Here is a 20,668-nt window from a genome sequence, read left to right as displayed (position 1 = left end):
CATTATTTTCCATGGATGAGGTATTGTCTCCAAAACAAATTGAGATTCTTTTTCTTTTGGTATTGATGCTTGTTATGGAAATTCAAGCATTTGAATGTGAATTTCCATAACAATGCTCTTTGGATGATTACCATATGTTTAGCTTCTTGTGTAAACAGTAAGAAATCGGTCCTTCCTTTCAACTTATATATTGTTTGAAGCTGTATGTAGATTATCACTTTCAGAAGATCCTGCCTTGGCAATGGCATTTTCAGTTGCACGGCGTGCAGCAGCTGTTCCACTTTTACTTGTTAATGGAACATATAGAAAGACCATTCGGTCCTATCTTGATTCTTCTATTCTTCAGTATCAATTGCAGAGGTTGAATGAACATGGTTCTCTCAAAGGTCATCTACCACCTTACTTTTCTAACCTTATTTTTATTTACAAATTGTTGAAAAATATTTATGTGATAATTATTTCTTGAAATATCATCAGGGTTTAAAATAACAGTATTGGTTGCAGTGCCATGGTATCTGATCGTATTAGACTATATGAATAGTTAGAAATCAGAAAAATTACTCAAATTGACAATTTAGTATGTATTTAACTTAATATACAGCATTTCACTGCTTTTAATGTCTAAAACAACTATTTGTTGAGAGGAAATTATGATTTTCTGATTATAATTGACATATATATATATATATATATATATATATATATATATATATATATATATATATATATATATATATATAGAAATTAAAACTTCAAATTTAAGAAATTAAAATAAATTATTTTGTATAAAAATCATTATTTTATGTAAATGGCTAGAATCCCCTTCCTATGAAAGAAATAACAAAAGCAATGACAACTCAACTCAACTCAACTCAACTAAGCCTTTATCCCAAAAATTTGGGGTTAATTAATCCTTGGCGCTTCTCGCGCCGGGGTTGGTTGTTAGGGCCGCGGAGAGCCGGCAGGGCGAGGCCCAGCCTGCTTCCCCGACCTTTCGGGGCGACGGGGGACCGAAGGCCCCCGCAACTAATTAGGTTCAGGTTGGCTTTATGGACTGTTTTTTGCTATTAAGCTCTGTTAGACACCATGTCTACCTTAATATCCAAGACTTGTAAATCTTGTGATACTATTTCCCTTGACGTCATCTTAAGCCTCCGCCTTCCCTTTTTCAGTCCTTTCACTATTAACTTATCACACTTCCATACTGGGCATTTGATTCTCTTCATTCTACCTATGAAAGAAATAAATATAAATAACATAAAAGAGAGACAAATAGGGATTAATGGTTCAAATGAAAGGTTAAAAGGAATAAGCTTTGGACTAATTTGATGTTTAACTTATGGCCCTTATTATATAAATTAATGGTTATCACTTATCAGTGATATACTGATATACCAATAAAAACTTGAAAGAAAGAACACTAGACTCTTAGAGCATGTTTGGTACACTTATGGAAATGAAATTGATGTCTACTAAGTTCTTTAATTAAAAATATTGTAAAAATTTTGACACTCTTGTTTACTAAGCTAGAAACTGGAACCTTGCTCTGAGAATTGCATTTTATTGAACCATATGTGGCCTTTAAGTTTTGAAAAAAATGTGCCAGCCCATTAGACTAGGGTTAAAAACAAAGTGGCCAGTTTCCCAGTCCTATGTTTGTCCACCCCTCCTCTCTCTCTCTCTCTCTCTCTCTCTCTCTTCCAGTCCATTTTTTTTGTTGCATCTTGGGCAATACAGGATGCAACAGCCTGTTATTTGAAACCCTACCCTGGATATCACGTGGGAGATATTTTCTTTGCAAGACTTTGTTTCTAGTGAATTAGTTCTGTAGTATTTATATTTAGTTAAGATTTTGTTGAAAAAGCAAGTTGTGAAAAAGGAATGTTGATGGAAAAAAGATGCTTTTGAAGTCCAAAGCTACTGAACTATCTCTAAAGCAGCTAAGGCTAGATGGCTGTTGCTGAACCACTGATACAGTTCCACTGATATCTCAGAAAGATCTCTTTGTTTTTATTTGGATTCTCGCTGAGAACAAACCGTTAAAATCGTTCTCAATTAGTCTAGCCGATTTTCATTGTACTTTCTTAGAACCCATTTCATTTTTTATTTTTGTTCCTTTTTGGCAAAGTAGCCGAATTTTTTGGTATGTGAATTGGCAGTTCTGAAGTCTCTAGCCAATACAGTTGGTTCTGACCATGTCTCTCTCTCTCTCTCTCTCTCTCTCTCTCTCTCTCTCTCTCTTTTTCCATTCATCCTGATGGAAGGCAGTAGCAGTCAATTTTGTAGCTATTGAAAAAAAAATCATTTTGTGCTGGAAGGAGAGAAGGAAAACCGACTTTTATGACTTGCGCTCCAAGGCTGTGATCTTTTTATGTCTTAAGTGTCATAGATCTTGTTGGTTTTTAAAGCTATGGAACGAGTTTTGATAAAAGAAAAAGCTGGCACACCTAGGTTTGCAATTAGGACAACTGAAAGAACAGAAAAAAAATGGTTGAGTGATGGTTCACTGAAATCTATGAGGTTGAATTTTGATCAATCAATTTCTCTGGAGGGCTTGAGAAAAGCTTGATTGTCTAAGGCAGGAGACTTTTGCTTATCATTACATATATTGCCAAGTTGGTTGTATCTAGCTTGAGGAAGGATGGCAAGCCTTATGTTTTTTTGGGCTGAAATAGTGATTGGGTTGCCCAAACAAAAATTGTGTTTCAGAGCTACTTGTAGTTAACAAAAAAAGGTTCCAATGTGATTATTGGTAGTTCCTGCCCCACCCCATCTCTGCCCAAAGTAAATCAGGTTTCCCTAAAACATGCTCTCAATTGAAATTCAACAAAACTAGCTAGCATGGGGTGGGGAAGGAACTGGGATACAAGATTCTGTGAGGGTAATTTTATACATTTGTTTTTTCTTCAGCATCCAGACTATTGTACACAATAGCTTGTCAAATTTCAATCTTGTAAAACTTTGGCCCTCATGATTTCTGGGATCTTAGTACTTAACTCCCTATCACACTTCTCCATTTCAATGATCTTGTTTTAATCATATTATTAACACGCTGCTCATCCTCACAAGTTAGATTAAACTCTCTATGGAAATTTAAAATTATGAGTTTATCTTTCAGAAATGGCAAGCAATATGTGAGAACCATCAATTGCAATCTTAAGAATGAGTAGATAATGGTCAAGAAATGTTACTTGCGCATGAATGCAGCCAAATCAATGCAAGACCTTTTTGATGTTGGCTAAATTTTTGTTGGAAGTCGCTCACTCTTTAATAGGAGTCTGTCTTGTTGATAGCTGCTAAAATGATTGAAGATTAGTTGCAGGCTGAAGAGGTATAAATGCTTGTATATATAAGAGAAAAGGCCTTAGCTATAATCCTTTTATTGGTTTTTTCATTTCTTGGAGAGCGAGAGAATGAGAGTTTTTCAGGGAGAGAATTGTTAAAATGATCTCTGTTTCTATCAAGATTTTCGATGACATTTGATCTTTTAAAATGCTCCCCCCTCCCCCCAAAAAAAAAAAGAAAAAGAAAAAAAAATCCTTTGGGGTGCAATTTGTTTCTGTGCTTGCTGATGCTTTTATTATTTACTAATTTTAACATTTTGGATTTTGTTTGAACTTTTATTTTACGGCACTCACATTTTTTGTTCTTTTTATTGTAAGCTTGCATCAGAGTTTCAATACGTGACCTGTAATTTTTATTTTATTTTATTTTTTTATATTCTCATTATTCAAGTGAAAGGTTTTCATCCCTTGAAATTATGCAGGAGCACATGCCCATACCAGGTCTACACTTGAAGTTCCTATCTTCTGGTTCATTCATGGAGAGCCATTATTGGTTGACAAGCATTATCAAGCAAAGGCTCTTTCAGACATGGTTATTGTTGTCCAGTCAGAGCCGCCATCCTGGGAAAGCTATTTGCAATGCAATGGGCAGTCACTTTTGTGGGACTTGAGGTCAGGGTCAACTTTAATTTCAAGTTATTTATGTATTTTGAAGGCACCTATTTTGATTTACTAGTTATCTAGAGATTAAAAAAAAAAAAAAACCTACTCGAGGAACCAGATTTGGAGCAGTTTACTTATCCAGATGCTTGTTCCCTGTCTTTAAACAATTTGTTTGCGTCCTTAGGTTCTAAGTGCTGTTTAATTCTCATTTTCTTTCATATGATTGTAGTTTCTTTAAAAATGTGAAACTCTTCACTCTTGTATACTTGCGGTGTACTTGGGCGATGCACTTTTCTAATTTAATTTTAATTTGAAGTGACAAATGAAAAATGAGTCATGAAATAATCCTTTACTGGGAAAGCAAGCAAAAATATAATAAAGAAATTTCTATTGTACTACACATGGGATAATGGTGTATTTTTTATATTTGAAACTGAATCTAACAAATTTAATTGTTGCATTCCTCATTTCCCCCCTTATTCAGGAGGCCCATAAAAGCTTCAATGGCTGCTGTTTCTGAACATCTGGCTGGTTTACTTCCCCTTCATATTGCCTATAGCCATGCCCATGAAACTGCAATTGAGGTATTAGCGCGTAAAAATGCTTATTTTACTTGATTAGCAGATCTGTTTTCTGACATTTTAATCATATTGTAGTGACTTGTCAAAGAAATGTACTAATGATTCATGATTCAATTTTATTGATAACATTTTGCCTGAGGTTTCTATCTTTTTGTCCTTCAAAATCTTTTGTGATTATATTTGATTATTGAGGCTTGATTCCTGTTGCCTAGCAACATAGAAAAAAAATGTTTTAACTCTGGATGTTAATGTTCAAATTACATTGATTTTCCTTATATTTTAGCAGCCTAATTTTTTATAACTGTAATAGTTGTAATAAATACTTAGACATGCCAGATATATGTAAAAATTATTTAAGTTATATGTATTAAAATATATACAAGTATTTGCAAATTAATCTGGAGTTTTCTTCTTGTCTTGAAGTCATTATATCCTACTTACTAAAGTATTCTTGTTAATTTATTAGAACTAACTATGAACATTGTGTTTAATGAGTTTTTATATGCATCTTTGATGTTTTGTGTATATATTTGTCTGCAGATACTCTTTTTGTGAACTAGAAAATGGAGGATTTATTTTAGAAATTTGAAGTTGTATGTGCTTTTGGTGAGAGGCATGGTTGTGCATCTCTCTTACATGTGTGTGTGTGTGTGTAAAATCACTCCCCAAAAAAAAAAAAAGAAAAAAAAAGAACAGCTGCTCACATGCAGAGTCAATTGACCTGCACACACGTACTCTCTTATGTGCTTTGTAATTTCTTCGAATTCTGATGAGTTGCACTAAATGAGTTTGCATCTTTAATGCCTTTAAAGTTAATTATATGATACTGCGTTGCAATTTGACAGGACTGGATATGGTCTGTCGGATGCAATCCTTTTTCCATAACTTCCCAGGGCTGGCACATATCACAGTTTCAGTCAGATACAATTGGTCGGAGTTATATAATCACGACTCTTGAAGAGTCGATACAACTGGTCAATTCTGCCACTCATCGTCTACTAATGGAGCGTACATGTATCCTTGTCTTATGGTTTTGTAGCAGAACATTTGAAGTTCAGACTTATTGTACTACAATTCAGCATGTTATTGTTTGGGCATTCATTGGTCCCTATTGTACTACAATTTCTCTTGGAACTAGTATGAAGTAAAAGTTCCATATGAATGTTAGTAAAATTAGCATACTAGGGATTACACAATGATGCAGTATTGGAAGATGCTATCTGGAAATTATATTCCACATAAAATTAATAATAGAAGATTTCTATTATTTAGGAATATTTATGGAGTTCTATTAGGTTCAGTATTTTATCATTTAGGAATTTTTAGGTGTTTTGAGATTCCTAATAGCGTTTGATTAGGGTTTTCTTGTTTAAGGATTCTTAATTTTAGTAGTAATAGGACTAGCTATTTTACCATAAATACATGTGTTATCTGGGAATTTGCTATCCATAACTCGATCATCATTTATCTGCTTGCCTATTGTTCAAATAGAACAAATTCCCACGTTCCTATGTGTATATTACTATGGTATTCTGGAAGATTGTCAAAATTATGATGATTAATTGAATTTTTTTTTTTTTTTTTTTAATGAAGAATTGCATCTAATTCTATATCAGCTCCTGCATTTATGACTGCTATTGGAAAACCTTAACCAATACCAGCTGAGAAGACCTTCAGGCTCTTTCAATCCAAAGAGCAAGAGCTTGTGAACAAGTATAATTATGTGGTTAGCCTGTGGAGAAGAGTGAGTACCCCTTTTCTATTGTATTTTATATTATTTTCAGTTCCTGAGAAGTATTTGTAGAACCTGTTTAATTTGTATTTATTGTCTTTTCAGATCTCAACCATTGCTGGAGAATTGCGTTATGTGGATGCCATGAGGCTTCTTTATACGTTAGAGGATGCTTCCAAAGGGTTAGGCATTTATGATATCATTCATTATGTTCATCGGACATAATTTCTGATTTTTATTTTTATTTTTTGCATTCACCCCGTCATTTTTCTTGTTTTAGTATGGTCTTATGACGCACTTCCCTCTAGTGGGGGTTTAGTAATCTAGTGAAATTTTTGGGAGGTAAAATTTTCAAGACGGTTGAACTAAATTCCTTATTAGAGGAAGTCAAACAAATTTGGTGGCTTATAGTCAAGGTTGTTGAAAAATAGACCATATAACACACACAAAGGTTAGTATAACAAACATAGAAAAAGAGAAGTACATGGAAGTTTGTCGTTTGATATTTTGCCTGCATCCACAAATAGCAACTTGCAATTTTGCACTAAGAACTAGGGGCGTGCAATCAGTTGCGAACCGAACTGAACAGTAAAAACCAAAATCCAAGTGTCTATAAAATGAAAAGAGAACCAAAATAGTAGAAGAACCTAATCAAACCAGATTGAATCAGATCTGTTCGGTATAGAATAGAATGCCCAAGCTCAAGCGATGCCGTTCCAAACTTTGCTTTCTTCAAAATCAAGCTGGCCCAGAAGGTGACTAAGTTACTGAGTAGGTAAGCCAATAACGCAAAAAGAAAATGATGCAAAATGAAAGTGATATTTTTCACTGCTAAGTGCTAGATAGAAGTTTGAGAAAAAGAAAGTAAAGAAAACAATGCAAAATATTATCGTCAATGTGCAAAATAGCACATTTAATGCAACTGTGTCTCAAAAACCAAAATCAATCCCACACAGCAGCTAAATTACACAACCCTAAAGCCAACACGACCAATCAAATCCCTCAATGAAAACCAAAATCAATCTCTCTTCTGATATACATGACTATGCCTCTGCCTAGATCCCACTTCATGTTTCACGATGTTAATGGAGTGAGCCCTAAGATAAGAGATGTGCTTGAGCCATGGGTGCAAGGACAGGGAGGGTCACGGTTTTTGGTGATTGACGACTGCATAGAGAGAGTAAAATGGGGGAAAAAAAAAAGGCTGGAGGAGTTGTGACTCGAGACGACTTGAGAGGCAGAGAGGTAGCTAGGGAGGGGTGGAGCCTCGAGCAGAGAGGACTGAAGGAGGATGGGCAGAGAAGATTGGAGGGAGGGATGGGTTTTATATTGTGATAAACAACATAGCATAATTAATCGTTTTAGCTAATTTGGTTTTATACTGAATTAACTGAACCGAAAAACTGAAAATTTTTAAAAATAAAAATTGAAACCTCACCGATAAACCAAAAAGCCTAACCAAAAAAAAATAAATTAGATTTGTTTGGTTCGGTTTTTCTGTTAAAACCAAAATCTACTCACCTCCACCAAGAACGACTGCTTAAAAGCCACTTTTTTTATATTCAAACTAAAAATTACAAGAATAACCTCTATAATTATAATCGCCATCAAGCTGCAGCTACAAGCTTCAGTTTGCAGGTTTTTCATCATCAAATGCCAATGGAGCCAGTTAAGAAGTCCATTAGTCTCTTGCTGTTCATGAGGACTGCTTATGATTTTGTGTTAGCTGCTAATCAATAATGCTTTCTGGACACAGTTTCTAGTAGTTCACTGCTTATATTTATTCTTTGTTCCCTTTCCCTTCTAAGCTTTTGTTTTGGATGTAAAGGTAGATGAAATTGTTCTAGATTCAATGATTGTGATAGTAGATGCTATTATATTGTTTTGATATGCCTCCGTTTATTTTAGTATGGTGAGCTGGGAATTAAGCTATTGATATTGTCTAAGTTTGGAGTCTTGTCTCTTTTTCAGGTTTGCTGATCAAGTGAATGCAACTATAGCTCTTCTCCACCCAATTCACTGCACAAGAGAGAGAAAAGTGCATGTAGTGTTTGATATGACTACAATTCCTGCATTCTTAACTGTTCTCGGTGTTCTTTACATCGTCTTGAAGCCAGGGCGACCAAAGCCCAAAATTAATTGAGAATAATTCTGAGCAGAGTTTATGGATGTGAAAGGTGCAATGCAAAGTTTGTGTTTCCTTGTACATGTATACACATTTACTTTGATGCTTGAGGCAGAGAAAATAGAAATGAGAATAGAAAAGTGCAGCCCGTTACTAGTTGATCCAACTTGGAAAATTTCTAACATTTGCAAACTGTAACCTGCAATTGAATTGTATCTTTATTGATGATGTAGCAACCTGAAATTTTTGCAGCTTATATGTATCACTGCAGCATTTTAGTGGAGGTAAAGAACCAGGCATAAACTAAGGTGCTTATTTTTCTTTTCTTTTTTTTTTTTTTTAAAAAAAAAAAAGCTGAGTAATTTTAATGTTTGGAAAGCAGTTAATTATTGGTGTTTTATTTTTATTTTTAAACATAATTGAATGATGAAAAATGATTTATATAGATGATTTTGACAGAGGGATTATTTATTGTTTTTATTTGAACGCAACAAAAATATATAAGAAGTCAATTAAATAAGTTTTATTGTTAAAAGTTTGAAATATCTTTATTAAGAAAATTAAATCTGTTTTAAAATAAGCTTTTTAATTGTCCTATAATTATATATGAATTCCATAATAATAAATTGTTCTAAACAGGTGTACATAATAAAAGATGAAATTTGCACGTAAAGAAAGACATTATTTTTTTATATACAAACAAAATGATATGCATAACTAATTAATGATGGTAAAAAGGAGAAAGTTAAAAAAACTCCTCTTAAATTAATGTAATGAGGGTGATTAATTTCGTTGAATTTAAGAACATCCGGTAAATTTTGGATTGTGTTATTAGGAACTTCTTTCTCCCTTCATTGTTGATAAATAAAAATTAATTAAAAATAATACATATAAACTCTTTCAGTGATGTAACGTATCACTTTTACCGTTAATCATTTCCTTTTGTGTTGCCATTTGCTGTACTCATTAAAAAAAAAAAGTTTGCACTAAAAAAAATCCAATTTTAATTTATAAAAATATAAAATATTAAACTTGCATTTTCTAAATAAGGCTATTATATATCAATAATTATAAAAATTATTTAGTAAGTTTAATTAAAATAAAGTTTTAATTCTTCATTATATTACATATCAGTTATATACGTATAGTTTAGTTTAAGATTAATTAATATTGATAATATAATATTTATTATTTGCTTATAAATATTATATACTTATCATAATATATCAAATAAAATATAATTTGATAATTGAAAAAATTAATTATAGAATCCAGTTACAAAAGAAGACAATAATAATAATATAGTTTTAAAAAAAAGTAAATTAATTAACCCATTTAAGAAAAGCCTAATACTATTTTTATGGTAATAGGTTTGGTGTATAATAATAATGTATATGTATGATAATTAAATAATTTAAAACAATTAAAATTTAAATAAAAGTTGAAATGAGACATGTAAATATTCATTTTTCTTAAAAATATATGTAAATTAATTTAGTATATTATAGATTAAAATTTTATGATACATGAAATTTTTATTTACTTCATATTTATATTTTTAGAGTCAAGATAACTTATTAAAAGTAAATTGAATTAATAATTTTAAATTTGAAATAAAAAGCAAATTAAATTAACACATGCAAAATAGAGAGAAAAAGAGAGAGTTTTGTAAATAGAGAAAAAAAAAAAAAGATGTGAAAGGTAAAAGAAGAAATTCCAGTAGAGAGAGGGTGGGGTTCAGCAGTCACTGTAATACTTAATTTCTTAAACTGCAGTAAATATCCAAACTCAAAAGAAAAAGAATCCTCAAAATGTAATATGTACATCTAAAAAAGGCAAAACAACACAGTATAAGTGCTGCCTAGTCAATTTTAAATATAATTATTAGCTATAAATATATTATATAATATACCTTCTTCATATTATATAATCATTTTTTCTAGTGTAATTCAATGAGATTAATATATTTCTTTTCATCAATTATACATAATTAAAAAAATTGCCTCTATAAATAAATTAATATTTTAATATTTAAATAATTGTGCTGTAATATTGAACAATCATTATTAAAAAAAATATTTTATCTTCCTTTATCTCCCAAAAGTCATGGAGCTTCCAAAAGAATTTTTCAATAAAACAACATACTCTTAAAGATATAGAAACCCAAAAAAAAAAAAAAAAATTTCTTTTGCACAATTTCATTTTCAATAAGAAATAGTAAAAGAATGCACAAATAAAGAGATAAAAAAAAGGAAGAAAGAGTAATAATACTAATAATAATAATCCAAAATGATACATTTAATTTTTCAATTTCTAATAATCATTATCATTGACTATAAATATATTATATAATATATCTTCTTCATATTATATGATAATTCAATGAGATTAATATAATTCTTTTCATCAATTATATATAATTAAAAAATTACCTCAATAAAATGAATTAATAATTTGATACCTAAATTTTTGTGTTGTAATATTAAATATTCATTATGAAAAAAAATCATGTATCTTCCTTTATTTCTCAAAAGTCATGGAGCTTCCAAAATAATATGTCAATAAAATAGTATACTCTTAAAAATATATAGAAACTAAGAAAAAACAAAAACTCTCTTTTGCATAATTTTATTTTCAATAAGAAAATAGCAAAAGCATGCACAAATAAAGAAATTAAAAAAAAAAAAAAGGAAGGAAGAGTATCTTGAGTTCCAGCACAGGTTTTTAATGGAGGGAGGCTTGGTGGAAGAAGTTGGTAGAGGATGAGAGAAAAAGGAAAATGCTAGAAACTTGTCACTTAAATAATTACAATAAAAGGATAAAAGGGTGATTTTACTATTCTTATTACATAACACTCATTCACACTCACTATCCTAAAAACCCACATGTAAAAGCAGAAAAAAAAAAAAAAAAAAAAACTATCACACACATTGTTATAAGGAGCCATATATATGTAAGGGAAAAACAAAATAAGTAGGGAACAAATCAACACTTTCACTGTTCACCCTTAGGAACAGTGAAAGTGTTGTGTATTTTAGTATAATTATATAATTTATTAATTAGGTTAAAAAAGTTTAAATCAATCCTCTGATTTTTACATCTAATGTTAATTGAATGTTGGTGTTTCTGTTTAAATAATTAATTAAAAACCTTGTAAATTTTTATTTTATTTATTTATTTATTTTCTTTTCGTAAATATAGGATATATGGTATTTTATATATGAATTCATTACCTAATATATGTTTGTTTTACATGTTGCAAAAGTGTATGTTTTGACTTGAAATAAATAAAATTTTGAATTGTGTACAAATCTAATAAATTTAAACAGCTTATTTAAGATAAGCAAGCAAATATTTGATTCTAGTTATTCCTACGGTTCAAATTTTAGTTTTGATTTTGATTTTAACTAGAATATCGATTTTTTTATTTAAAATTATAATATTTTTATGTTCATTTTAAAGTAATAAAATTAATATTAAAATTTTAAAAGTAATGTTTATTATTTTTAATTTTTTGATTATGCATTATATTTAAAAGAAAATTATATTTTATATTTATTTTTAAATAAAATGTTATATTAAAAAAATATTTTTATTAATTGAAATTAATGTAATTATTTTTTTAATTATATATATATATATATATATATATATATATATATTAAATATTGTACAATTTAGGAAAGCAGAAGAAAAATTATCACTTCACTAAAAAAATCCTCTTTACAGAAGTTTTTATAGTCTCACTAATACATGCACTACTAAGCCCAACATCAATGTTACAGCCCATTAACAATACATCAGCAACTATACTCTACATCTCCCCCTCAAGTGGGATCTGGTAGGGAAACCATATTCAACTTGGATATAAATTGCTAATGAAGATTAGTGGACAATGGCTTAGTTAAAATGTCTGCTAGCTGCAATTGAGAAGAAACATGAGAAGGAGATATGAAGCTTTTTTGTAGCTAATCCCTTACAATATGGCAATCAATGTCAATGTGCTTTGTTCTTTCATGGAAAACAGGATTAGCAGCAATGTGTAAAGCTGCCTTGTTATCACACTTAAGACTTACTAGGAAATGAACAGGAACCTGCAAATCTTTTAAGCGACAAGTCACTTAAAGTAACTCACAAACTGTAAAGGCCATAGCCATATATTCTGTTTCAGCAGAAGATTTAGAAATTGTAAACTGCTTCTTAGTCTTCCAAGAAACCAGAGAATGGCCCAAGAAAATACAAAAACCTATTAACGATTTTCTAGAAAAGGAACAAGAAGCCTAATCTGCATCGCAGTATGAAGGGGGCTTGAAATCATTCTCTATTGGAAAATATAGCCCTTGTGAAGGAGAAGACCTCAAATATCTAAGAACATGCATGGCTGCTGTTTGCTGGTTTTTTAACCACTGCAGGTGCACGGATCGCTAATAAGTAATAAAGTGATGAGTAGAGTATCTTTTCTACGAGGACCGTGTTGAGTACCAAACTATAGTGATATTAATTATCTAGACAATCTTTGTAGAGAAATAATGATTAGATCTAAATTAAAAGAAATAAAATCTAAATAATTAACTAAACTAAAATACTAATGGACAAAGGCATTATAGAGCTAGGGATTCACAATTCAATCAATTATAGAATCAATCTGATTCATTCAATAAATGGGAGATTATTACTTTGATGAAAATTAATCCTAAGTTATCTTAAGTCATCTCTCAAGGCACTCAAGGTGTATTTTAATTAACATAAACCCTACTTTTGTGGTGATTAAATTAATTAAAACCCTTTAAGATCTTTGATTAATTTTGAAATTCCACAAATGTCATTAGCCTATCTCTAGGTCAGATTTCCTAGATTCAAAATCTCAATTTTCTAATATTAATCTTTACCTTTCAGTCCTTCAATTAATATCTGTAATCAATACTAAGTGAGTACCAACACATAGCATGCATTAAGATCACAAGAGATTGAATCAAAGAATAAAATACCCCATATCAAATCAGATCCATAATGAAATTGAGAGTGTTGCACCCTAACCCTAGAATAAAGAGCCTACTCACCCATGGTGAGTTTTACAATCAAGATTATAAAAAGATAAAGAGAAGACATGAGAAGAAAATAGAGTGAAAGAACCCAGAAGGAAAATTATAGCCTTAGACTTTTGGAACTTCAGCTGAAAATCCATTCTAGCAATCTTGCAGAACTTGTTTCTCCCTTGCCTCCCTTGAGGTTGATGTTCCTCCTTGAATGTAAAAATTGGCTCAATGTAAATTCTCTTCTCGGATGTAAATTCTCTTCTCCCTCCCTCAATTCCTGACTTGTTATATTTATATCTGGTGTAAAAACCCTAATTTCAGAGTCCTAAAAGCATTAGAAGTCCATCCGGATCTGGTTGGAACGAAGAAAAGTCGCATCAGAATTGCTGACAGGGTACTTTACACGACCCGTGTAGTGTTACATGCCTCTGCCCCGTGTAACTTTCTGCCACTTTTGTTTTTCAAGTTTTCTTTGTCCAGAAGGTTGCGCAGGTTCCAGGAAGTTACACGGGACAAGTTACACGGCCCGTGCAATGTTTTTGGCACTGTATTTTTCACGTTTTGACCTCCAGATCTCTTCCAAACTCATCTTTGATTTTAGAACCACATAAAAACACCTGTTAAAATATAAAAATCAATGAATTGAGTTAGATTAACATGTTTTCTAAAATAATAATAAAAAACATATAAAAATAAACATAAAGGGAGACTAGATGCTAACAAAATGCAATGAATGTTAACCTTAAATGTCTATATAATTTGATGTAATCAAATACTCCCAAACTCAAACCTTTGCTTGTCCTCAAGCAAAATAAAACTTTATAAAAACTCATTGGGGTACTTAGAAATATAACAAAAAAAAACTTAACTTGCACATTATTGGACACTCTTCAACCTTCATACCAATTCCCACTTTCAAGGTATAGGGACCTCAACAGTTGCTCGCTAGAACCTCACCACCTTCATGGTGTTTCAACAAATTATTCATATATACAAGGCCATTAATAAGTCACAAATAACCTATTTTATCAGGATAGACTTGAGGAACACTTACTCCTCCAAATTTGCATCTATTATGGATAATTGTGTTGAAGTGAGTCAATTCCAACTCCATAGGCATATCTCAATTTTCTATCTCCACTAATGTAGCATACACTTTTCAAAAGATCAAAAGGTCTTTAAAAGGGTTGTAATGGGGTTAAAGGGATAATGACTGAGTTGCCAATGAAAGGTTTTTAGGGAATGCAAATATGAGGATAGTATGTATGCATAAAATATCAAGTATACTAAGTTTATTCTACTAATTTTGTATGGAGAGGAAGGGCTTTTGGTTTTTTATAGTGCCAAGCATACTTTCATGATACTTATCTTAGGACTTCTTCTTCTTCTTTTTTTCTTCTTTTTTTTTTTTTTTATTTATGTCCCTTTGATCCTCTCCCCCAAACTCATTGCTTTTGCTGGGTTAGAAAGGCAAATTTTTCTTTGATTTCAACTGCACACTTGCACTCTTTTTTGAGTTCTACATCCTCTCTCTATTTTTTTTTTTGTTGCACTTAATATACTTTTTACTTATGCATTTAGCTTCCTCAAAAGGGTAGAATAGGTGTTTAGGCTAGGGGTTAGGTAAATAATATAGGTATCAAATTGGCTACAAGGGATATATATTTTAATTAAGAATGGAATGCCTTAATCATTTCTTCATCAAGCATATGCTAGGATTTCGCCTTGATAAGTCCAAGAGACATGTTCTAGAGCTGGTGAGGCATTTTTAGGTTTGCTTGTATTTCAAAAATTTTCTCCTAATTTTGCATGTTCAATGTGACAGATTAATGGCTATGAAGGGGTTTAACTAGTTTAACTCCACTTAGGTGATTAAATTCTTCATAAACAACATGTTGAAACCTTTTTGCCCATTTAGTTACATTCATTTCTCTTTTCTAGAGAGTCCAATCATTAGCTCATCAAGGTTTTAGTTATAATTCTAAGTTAAAAGCTTTTTGAAAAAGTAGAATTTTCAAAATTTGTAAAAATTTTCTGGATTTTTGACACACAAATATAATATAGATATAATAAGGTGATGAAATGCAATTTATGAATGCAATGCATGAAATGCACCCCAAACTCAAATTTGACATTTTCCTCAATGTCATCAAGATAGCACAATCAGGTCAAGAGCAACATCATAAATATAATAACAAAGAAAGGCTAATGCATATAGAATAGTCCCCCTTGAAGCGTGCCTTCCCTTGAAGATTTGTGAGTTTGATCTCCATTGCTCCTTTCAAGTGCTTCTTGAACCTACAAAGTGAACAAGCATCGAAATCAATTTTGGGAGGGTGATAAAACAAAAGAAATAGACAAATGCAAAGATTAAATTTAAAACTTGGGTTACCTCCCAAGAAGCACTAATTTAAGGTCATTAGCTTGACCTCTTTTGGACTTGCTGATCAAAAAGCGATTTTCGCCTATAGCAGTTGTCATTTAACACCACATATGGGTCTTGATTTGTGGTACCCTCAAGATTGGCAAGATTTGGAATAAGATTGCGCATAGCAAGAACAACACATGGTTTAGAGTTATATGCTTGGGAAGAGGACTATTTTAGCTCATAGGGGATGTATGATGGTGTAGGAGGTGTCCATGATAGAAAAGGGTCTTCTGGTGGTGTTTGTGTAAGCATCATTAATGAACTCAGATTGATTATCTTATCTATTTCTTTATCCACCACCTTCATCTCTGATTTGTCTTCATGGAAACACTCATCCAATGATCCCCCAACTATAAAGGAGTTGTTTCCTTTAGCTCTATGTTCCACTTGTTCTTTAAGTGACTCCTGCTCTTATAGGAATTCTACTGGTAAGTCATCTTCAAAGGAATTTTGTTCTTGAGGCTCAACTTCTTCTATAGGTTCAAATTCCCATGAAGCCTCTTCATTCTCTCAACTTTGTTCATTTAATTCCTCTTCATAAAGTGATAGCTCATTGTTCACCATTAGTTTGTCAAAATTTTCTAATAGAGCTATCGCCTCTTCAAGTCCCACTCTCTTCTTTAATTGTAGCTCAAATGGTTGGTGTGAAATGTTAGGCTAATAAATGTATGGGGAATATTGATGACTCCAACCCTGCAGTGAAGGATTCCAAGACCAATGGTAATCAAAATCTGCCATGTCATTCAACAAGTGACTGGCATCCTCATGGTCTCTTTGAAGAACATGATCACCAGTAGCCCAAGCTTCATAATCTACCCAATTCCTTGTTGCTTCATCCAAACCATTATAGAAATTGAGAGTGAGTTCATAATTTGAAATATTATGATTGGCAAATTGCTCTACCAATTCATTAAATCTTCTCCAAGCATCGTGAAAAGGTTCATTTTGTTGTTGAATAAAACTTATGAAGACTTTTTGATGAAACATCTCAATTTACCTCACAAGAAAAATAAGTAAAAATAAAATTAAACAGGAAATAAGAATGTCTAGAGTAATCAAATCACTAATCGTTCAATATCAAGCACCGGTCCCCGGCAATGGTGCCAAAAACTTGTTTGTTGGTTTTTCAACCACCGCAAGTGCACGAATTGCTAACAAGTAATAAAGTGATGAGTAGAGTATCGTTCTCACGAGGATCGTATTGAGTACCAAACTATAGTGATATTAATCATCTAGACGATCGAATTGTAAAGAAATAATGATTAGATCTAAATTAAAAGAAATAAAATCTAAATAATTAACTAAACTAAAATACTAATGGACAAAGGCATTCTAGAGCTAGGGATTCACTAACTTCAATCAATTATAGAATCAATGTGATTCATTGAATAAATGGGAGATTATTACTTTGATGGAAATTAATCCTAAGTTATCTTAAGTCCTCTCTCAAGGCACTCAAGGTGTATTTTAATTAACATAAACCCTACTTTCGTGGTGATTAAATTAATTAAAACCCTTTAAGATATTTGATTAATTTTGGAACTTCACAAAGGTCATTAGTCTATCTCTAGGTCAGATTTCCTAGGTTCAAAATCCTGATTTTCTAATATTAATCTTCACCTTTCAGTCCTTCAATTAATATCTGTAATCAATACTAAGTGGGTACTAACACATAGTATGCATTAAGATTACAAGAGATTGAATCAAAGAATAAAATACCCCATGTATTAAATAAAATCAAACTAGATCCATAATGAAATTGAGAGTGCTACACCCTAACCCTATAATAAAGAGTCTACTCACCCATGGTGAGTTTTACAATCAAGATTATAAAAAGAGAAAGAGAAGATATGAGAAGAAAATAGAGTGAAAGAACCTAGAAGGAGAATTGCAGCCTTGGACTTTTAGAACTTCAACTAAAAATCCCTTCTAGCAATCTTGCAGATCTTGTTTCTCCCTTGCCTCCCTTGAGGTTGATGTGCCTCCTTGAATGTAAAAATTGGCTCAATGTAAATTCTCTTCTTGGATGTAAATTCTCTTTTCCCCCCCTCAATTCCTAACTTGTTATATTTATATCTGGTATAAAAACTCTAATTTCAGAGTCCTAGAAGCATTAGAAGTCCATCCGGATATGGTTGGAACGAAGAAAAGTCATATCAGAATTGCTGACAGGGTACTTTACACAGCTCGTGTAGTGTTACACGCCCCTGCCCCGTGTAACTTTCTGCCACTCTTGTTTTTCAAGTTTTCTTTGTCCAGAAGGTTGCACGGGATCCAGGAAGTTACACGGGGCAAGTTACACAGCCCGTGTAATCTTTTTGGCACTGTATTCTTCATGTTTTGACCTCCAGATCTCTTCCAAACTCATCTTTGATTCTAGAACCACATAAAAACACCTGATAAAATATAAAAATCAATGAATTGAGTTAGATTAATATGTTTTCTAAAATAATAATGAAAATATATAAAAATAAACATAAAAGGAGACTAGATGCTAACAAAATGCAATGAATGTTAACCTTAAATGTCTATATAATTTGATGTAATCAGCTGCTTCCCAATGAGGCTTGCGGGGAACAGTCATGAATTGACTAAGGTGCTGGACAGCATGACTGATGTCTAGTCTAGTGATATTAACATATAATAGTCTCCCTGTCAATCTCCTATAAACATCACCATTTGGAAGAGGTTCACCAGTATCAGGAGAAAGAAGAAGACCCTTTGGTAAAGGGGAAAATGCAGGTTTACAATGAGACATTCCTGCATCTACCAGAACATCAGCTATAAATTTTCTTTGATTGATAATAGTGCCATGTTCTAATCTAGTCACTTCCAACCCCAAGAAATACTTTAAGTAGCCTAGATCCTTAATAGTGACTTAGAATGAAGGGCCTCTTTAACAACCGTGATCTCATCAATAGAAGTGCCAGTCAAAATCACATCATCAACATATATAAGCTCGCTAAAAAGAAAGTTGAAGTAGGCTTAGTGAAAAGACAATAATAATGTTGAGACTGTTGAAATCCCAAACCCTTGAGAAATATTGTGAATTCTAGATTCCACTGTCTTGAAGCTTGTTTGAGTCCATACAAGGACCTTTTCAAGAAACATATTTAACCAGGTTGTGCTTTTGTATAGCCTTGTGGAGGAAGTATGTAAACTTCCTCATCTAAATAGCCATGCAAGAATGCATTATTAATATCTAATTGAAAAATTGGCCATCTCTTTGCTGTTGCTAAGGCAAGAAAAATTCTCACTATAGTTAACTTTGCAACAGGTGAGAATCTATCTTTGTAATCTAAACCCTCAACCTGATTGTAACCTTTTACTATCAAACGGGCTTTAAATTTGTCCACCTCTTCATTAGGCTTACATTTAACCTTATAAACCCACTTAGATCCTATTGCCTTTTTCCCTTTATGTAACATAGTCAACTCCCAAGTGTTATTTTTTTCCAAAGCTAACAACTCTTGCTGCATAGCTTCAATCCAGTTTGCATTTGTTGATGCTTGAGCATATGTAGAAGGTTCATGAATTATAGACACATTACACATATAAGTGTGGTAAGAAGGGGTAAACTGTATAGGAAAAACAATACCAGAATGAGAATGTGATGTAATGACTGAAGATGCAGAAGCAAGTGGACTAGAAGAGGAAGCTGATGTAGCTAAATTAATAAAATCTTTAAGCCAACTAGGTTTATGTACTTTCCTAGAAGACCTTCTAAGAGGAACAGAAGTAACATGTTTAAGGGAAGAATGTGTTGGTGATTCAAAGGACGGTGAAGAAGAATTAATAGAATTATGTTGTAGGACTGACTCATTAACTGGGGAGGAAATATTTGGAGAATTAACTGGAGAATTAGTAGAGGAAGGAGAATCAAAGACAAAAATAGGGATAGAAACTAACTCAAAAGACAAAGTATCTTTAAAGAGGAAAATTGATTCAAAGAAAATAACATGCCTACTCATAAATATATCCCCAGTGTTAAGATTATATAATCTATACCCCTTATGGCTCCCTGAATAACCAAGAAATACAGACCTAATGGACCTTTCTGCAAACTTATCCTCATAAGGTGAAAGATTAGTTGCATAACACAAACACCCAATAACTCTTAAGTGATCATATCCAGGAGGCCTACCATATAATCTCTCATAAGGACTAACCCATTGAAATTGTTGAACAGACAATCTATTGATCAAATATGTAGCACTAAGCACACATTCAGACCAAATTTTTTTTGGCAATTTTGCTTGAAGTCTTAAAGCTCTAGCAATATCCAACAAATGTCTATGTTTTCTCTCCACTACCCCATTTTATTGTGGAGTATAAGGATAAGATTTCTAATGTAAAATAGCATTAGCACTCATCAATTGAACACAAGCTTTACTTAAAAACTTAGCACCATTATCTGTCCGAAGAGTCTTAACAGTAACACCAAATTGAGTTCGGACCATATTAATGAAATTGGATAAAATTGTAGCACATTGAGATTTGTGATGCATCATAAAAGTCCAAGTTGCTCTAGTAAAGTCATCCACAATTGTAACAAAATATTTGGCCCCTGTAACTGATTCTATTGGATAAGGTCTCCAAATATCAACATGAATGAGAGAAAAAGCATGTTCTGTTTTGATATGACTAGAATAGAAGGCAACCTAGACTATTTTGCTAGAGGACATATCAAACAAGTGAAATTATCATTAGATTCTATTGACAATCCTTGTAAATGTTGCATTTTCCCAAGAGAAGCATGTCCTAATCTAGAATGTAACAAAGAAAATGAAAGTTTGGAACCATTGATTTTATTCTGAGA

At 32.0% G+C, this 20,668-nt stretch overlaps 1 protein-coding gene across 3 annotated transcripts in view; it reads left to right on the top strand.

The window, feature by feature from the left end:
• Positions 1-8,688, top strand: part of LOC110645189 (uncharacterized) — a 30,229-nt gene extending 21,541 nt beyond the window's left edge. For all 3 annotated transcript variants that reach the window (XM_058138703.1, XM_058138702.1, XM_058138704.1), the window contains 7 exons: positions 211-386; positions 3,767-3,956; positions 4,432-4,531; positions 5,374-5,542; positions 6,190-6,272; positions 6,366-6,442; positions 8,232-8,688. In XM_058138703.1, coding sequence (XP_057994686.1) covers positions 211-386; positions 3,767-3,956; positions 4,432-4,531; positions 5,374-5,542; positions 6,190-6,272; positions 6,366-6,442; positions 8,232-8,403 — 967 coding nt within the window. In that variant the 3' untranslated portion in view covers positions 8,404-8,688. The remainder of the gene's footprint in view (positions 1-210; positions 387-3,766; positions 3,957-4,431; positions 4,532-5,373; positions 5,543-6,189; positions 6,273-6,365; positions 6,443-8,231) is intronic.
• The last annotated feature ends 11,980 nt before the right edge of the window (positions 8,689-20,668 follow it).

This window comes from Hevea brasiliensis, chromosome 16, assembly GCF_030052815.1.
Source record: "Hevea brasiliensis isolate MT/VB/25A 57/8 chromosome 16, ASM3005281v1, whole genome shotgun sequence".
Taxonomy (NCBI): Eukaryota; Viridiplantae; Streptophyta; class Magnoliopsida; order Malpighiales; family Euphorbiaceae; genus Hevea; species Hevea brasiliensis.
The sequence above is the reverse complement of the archived record's forward strand: the minus strand, read 5'-3'. Positions and strand labels throughout refer to the sequence as shown.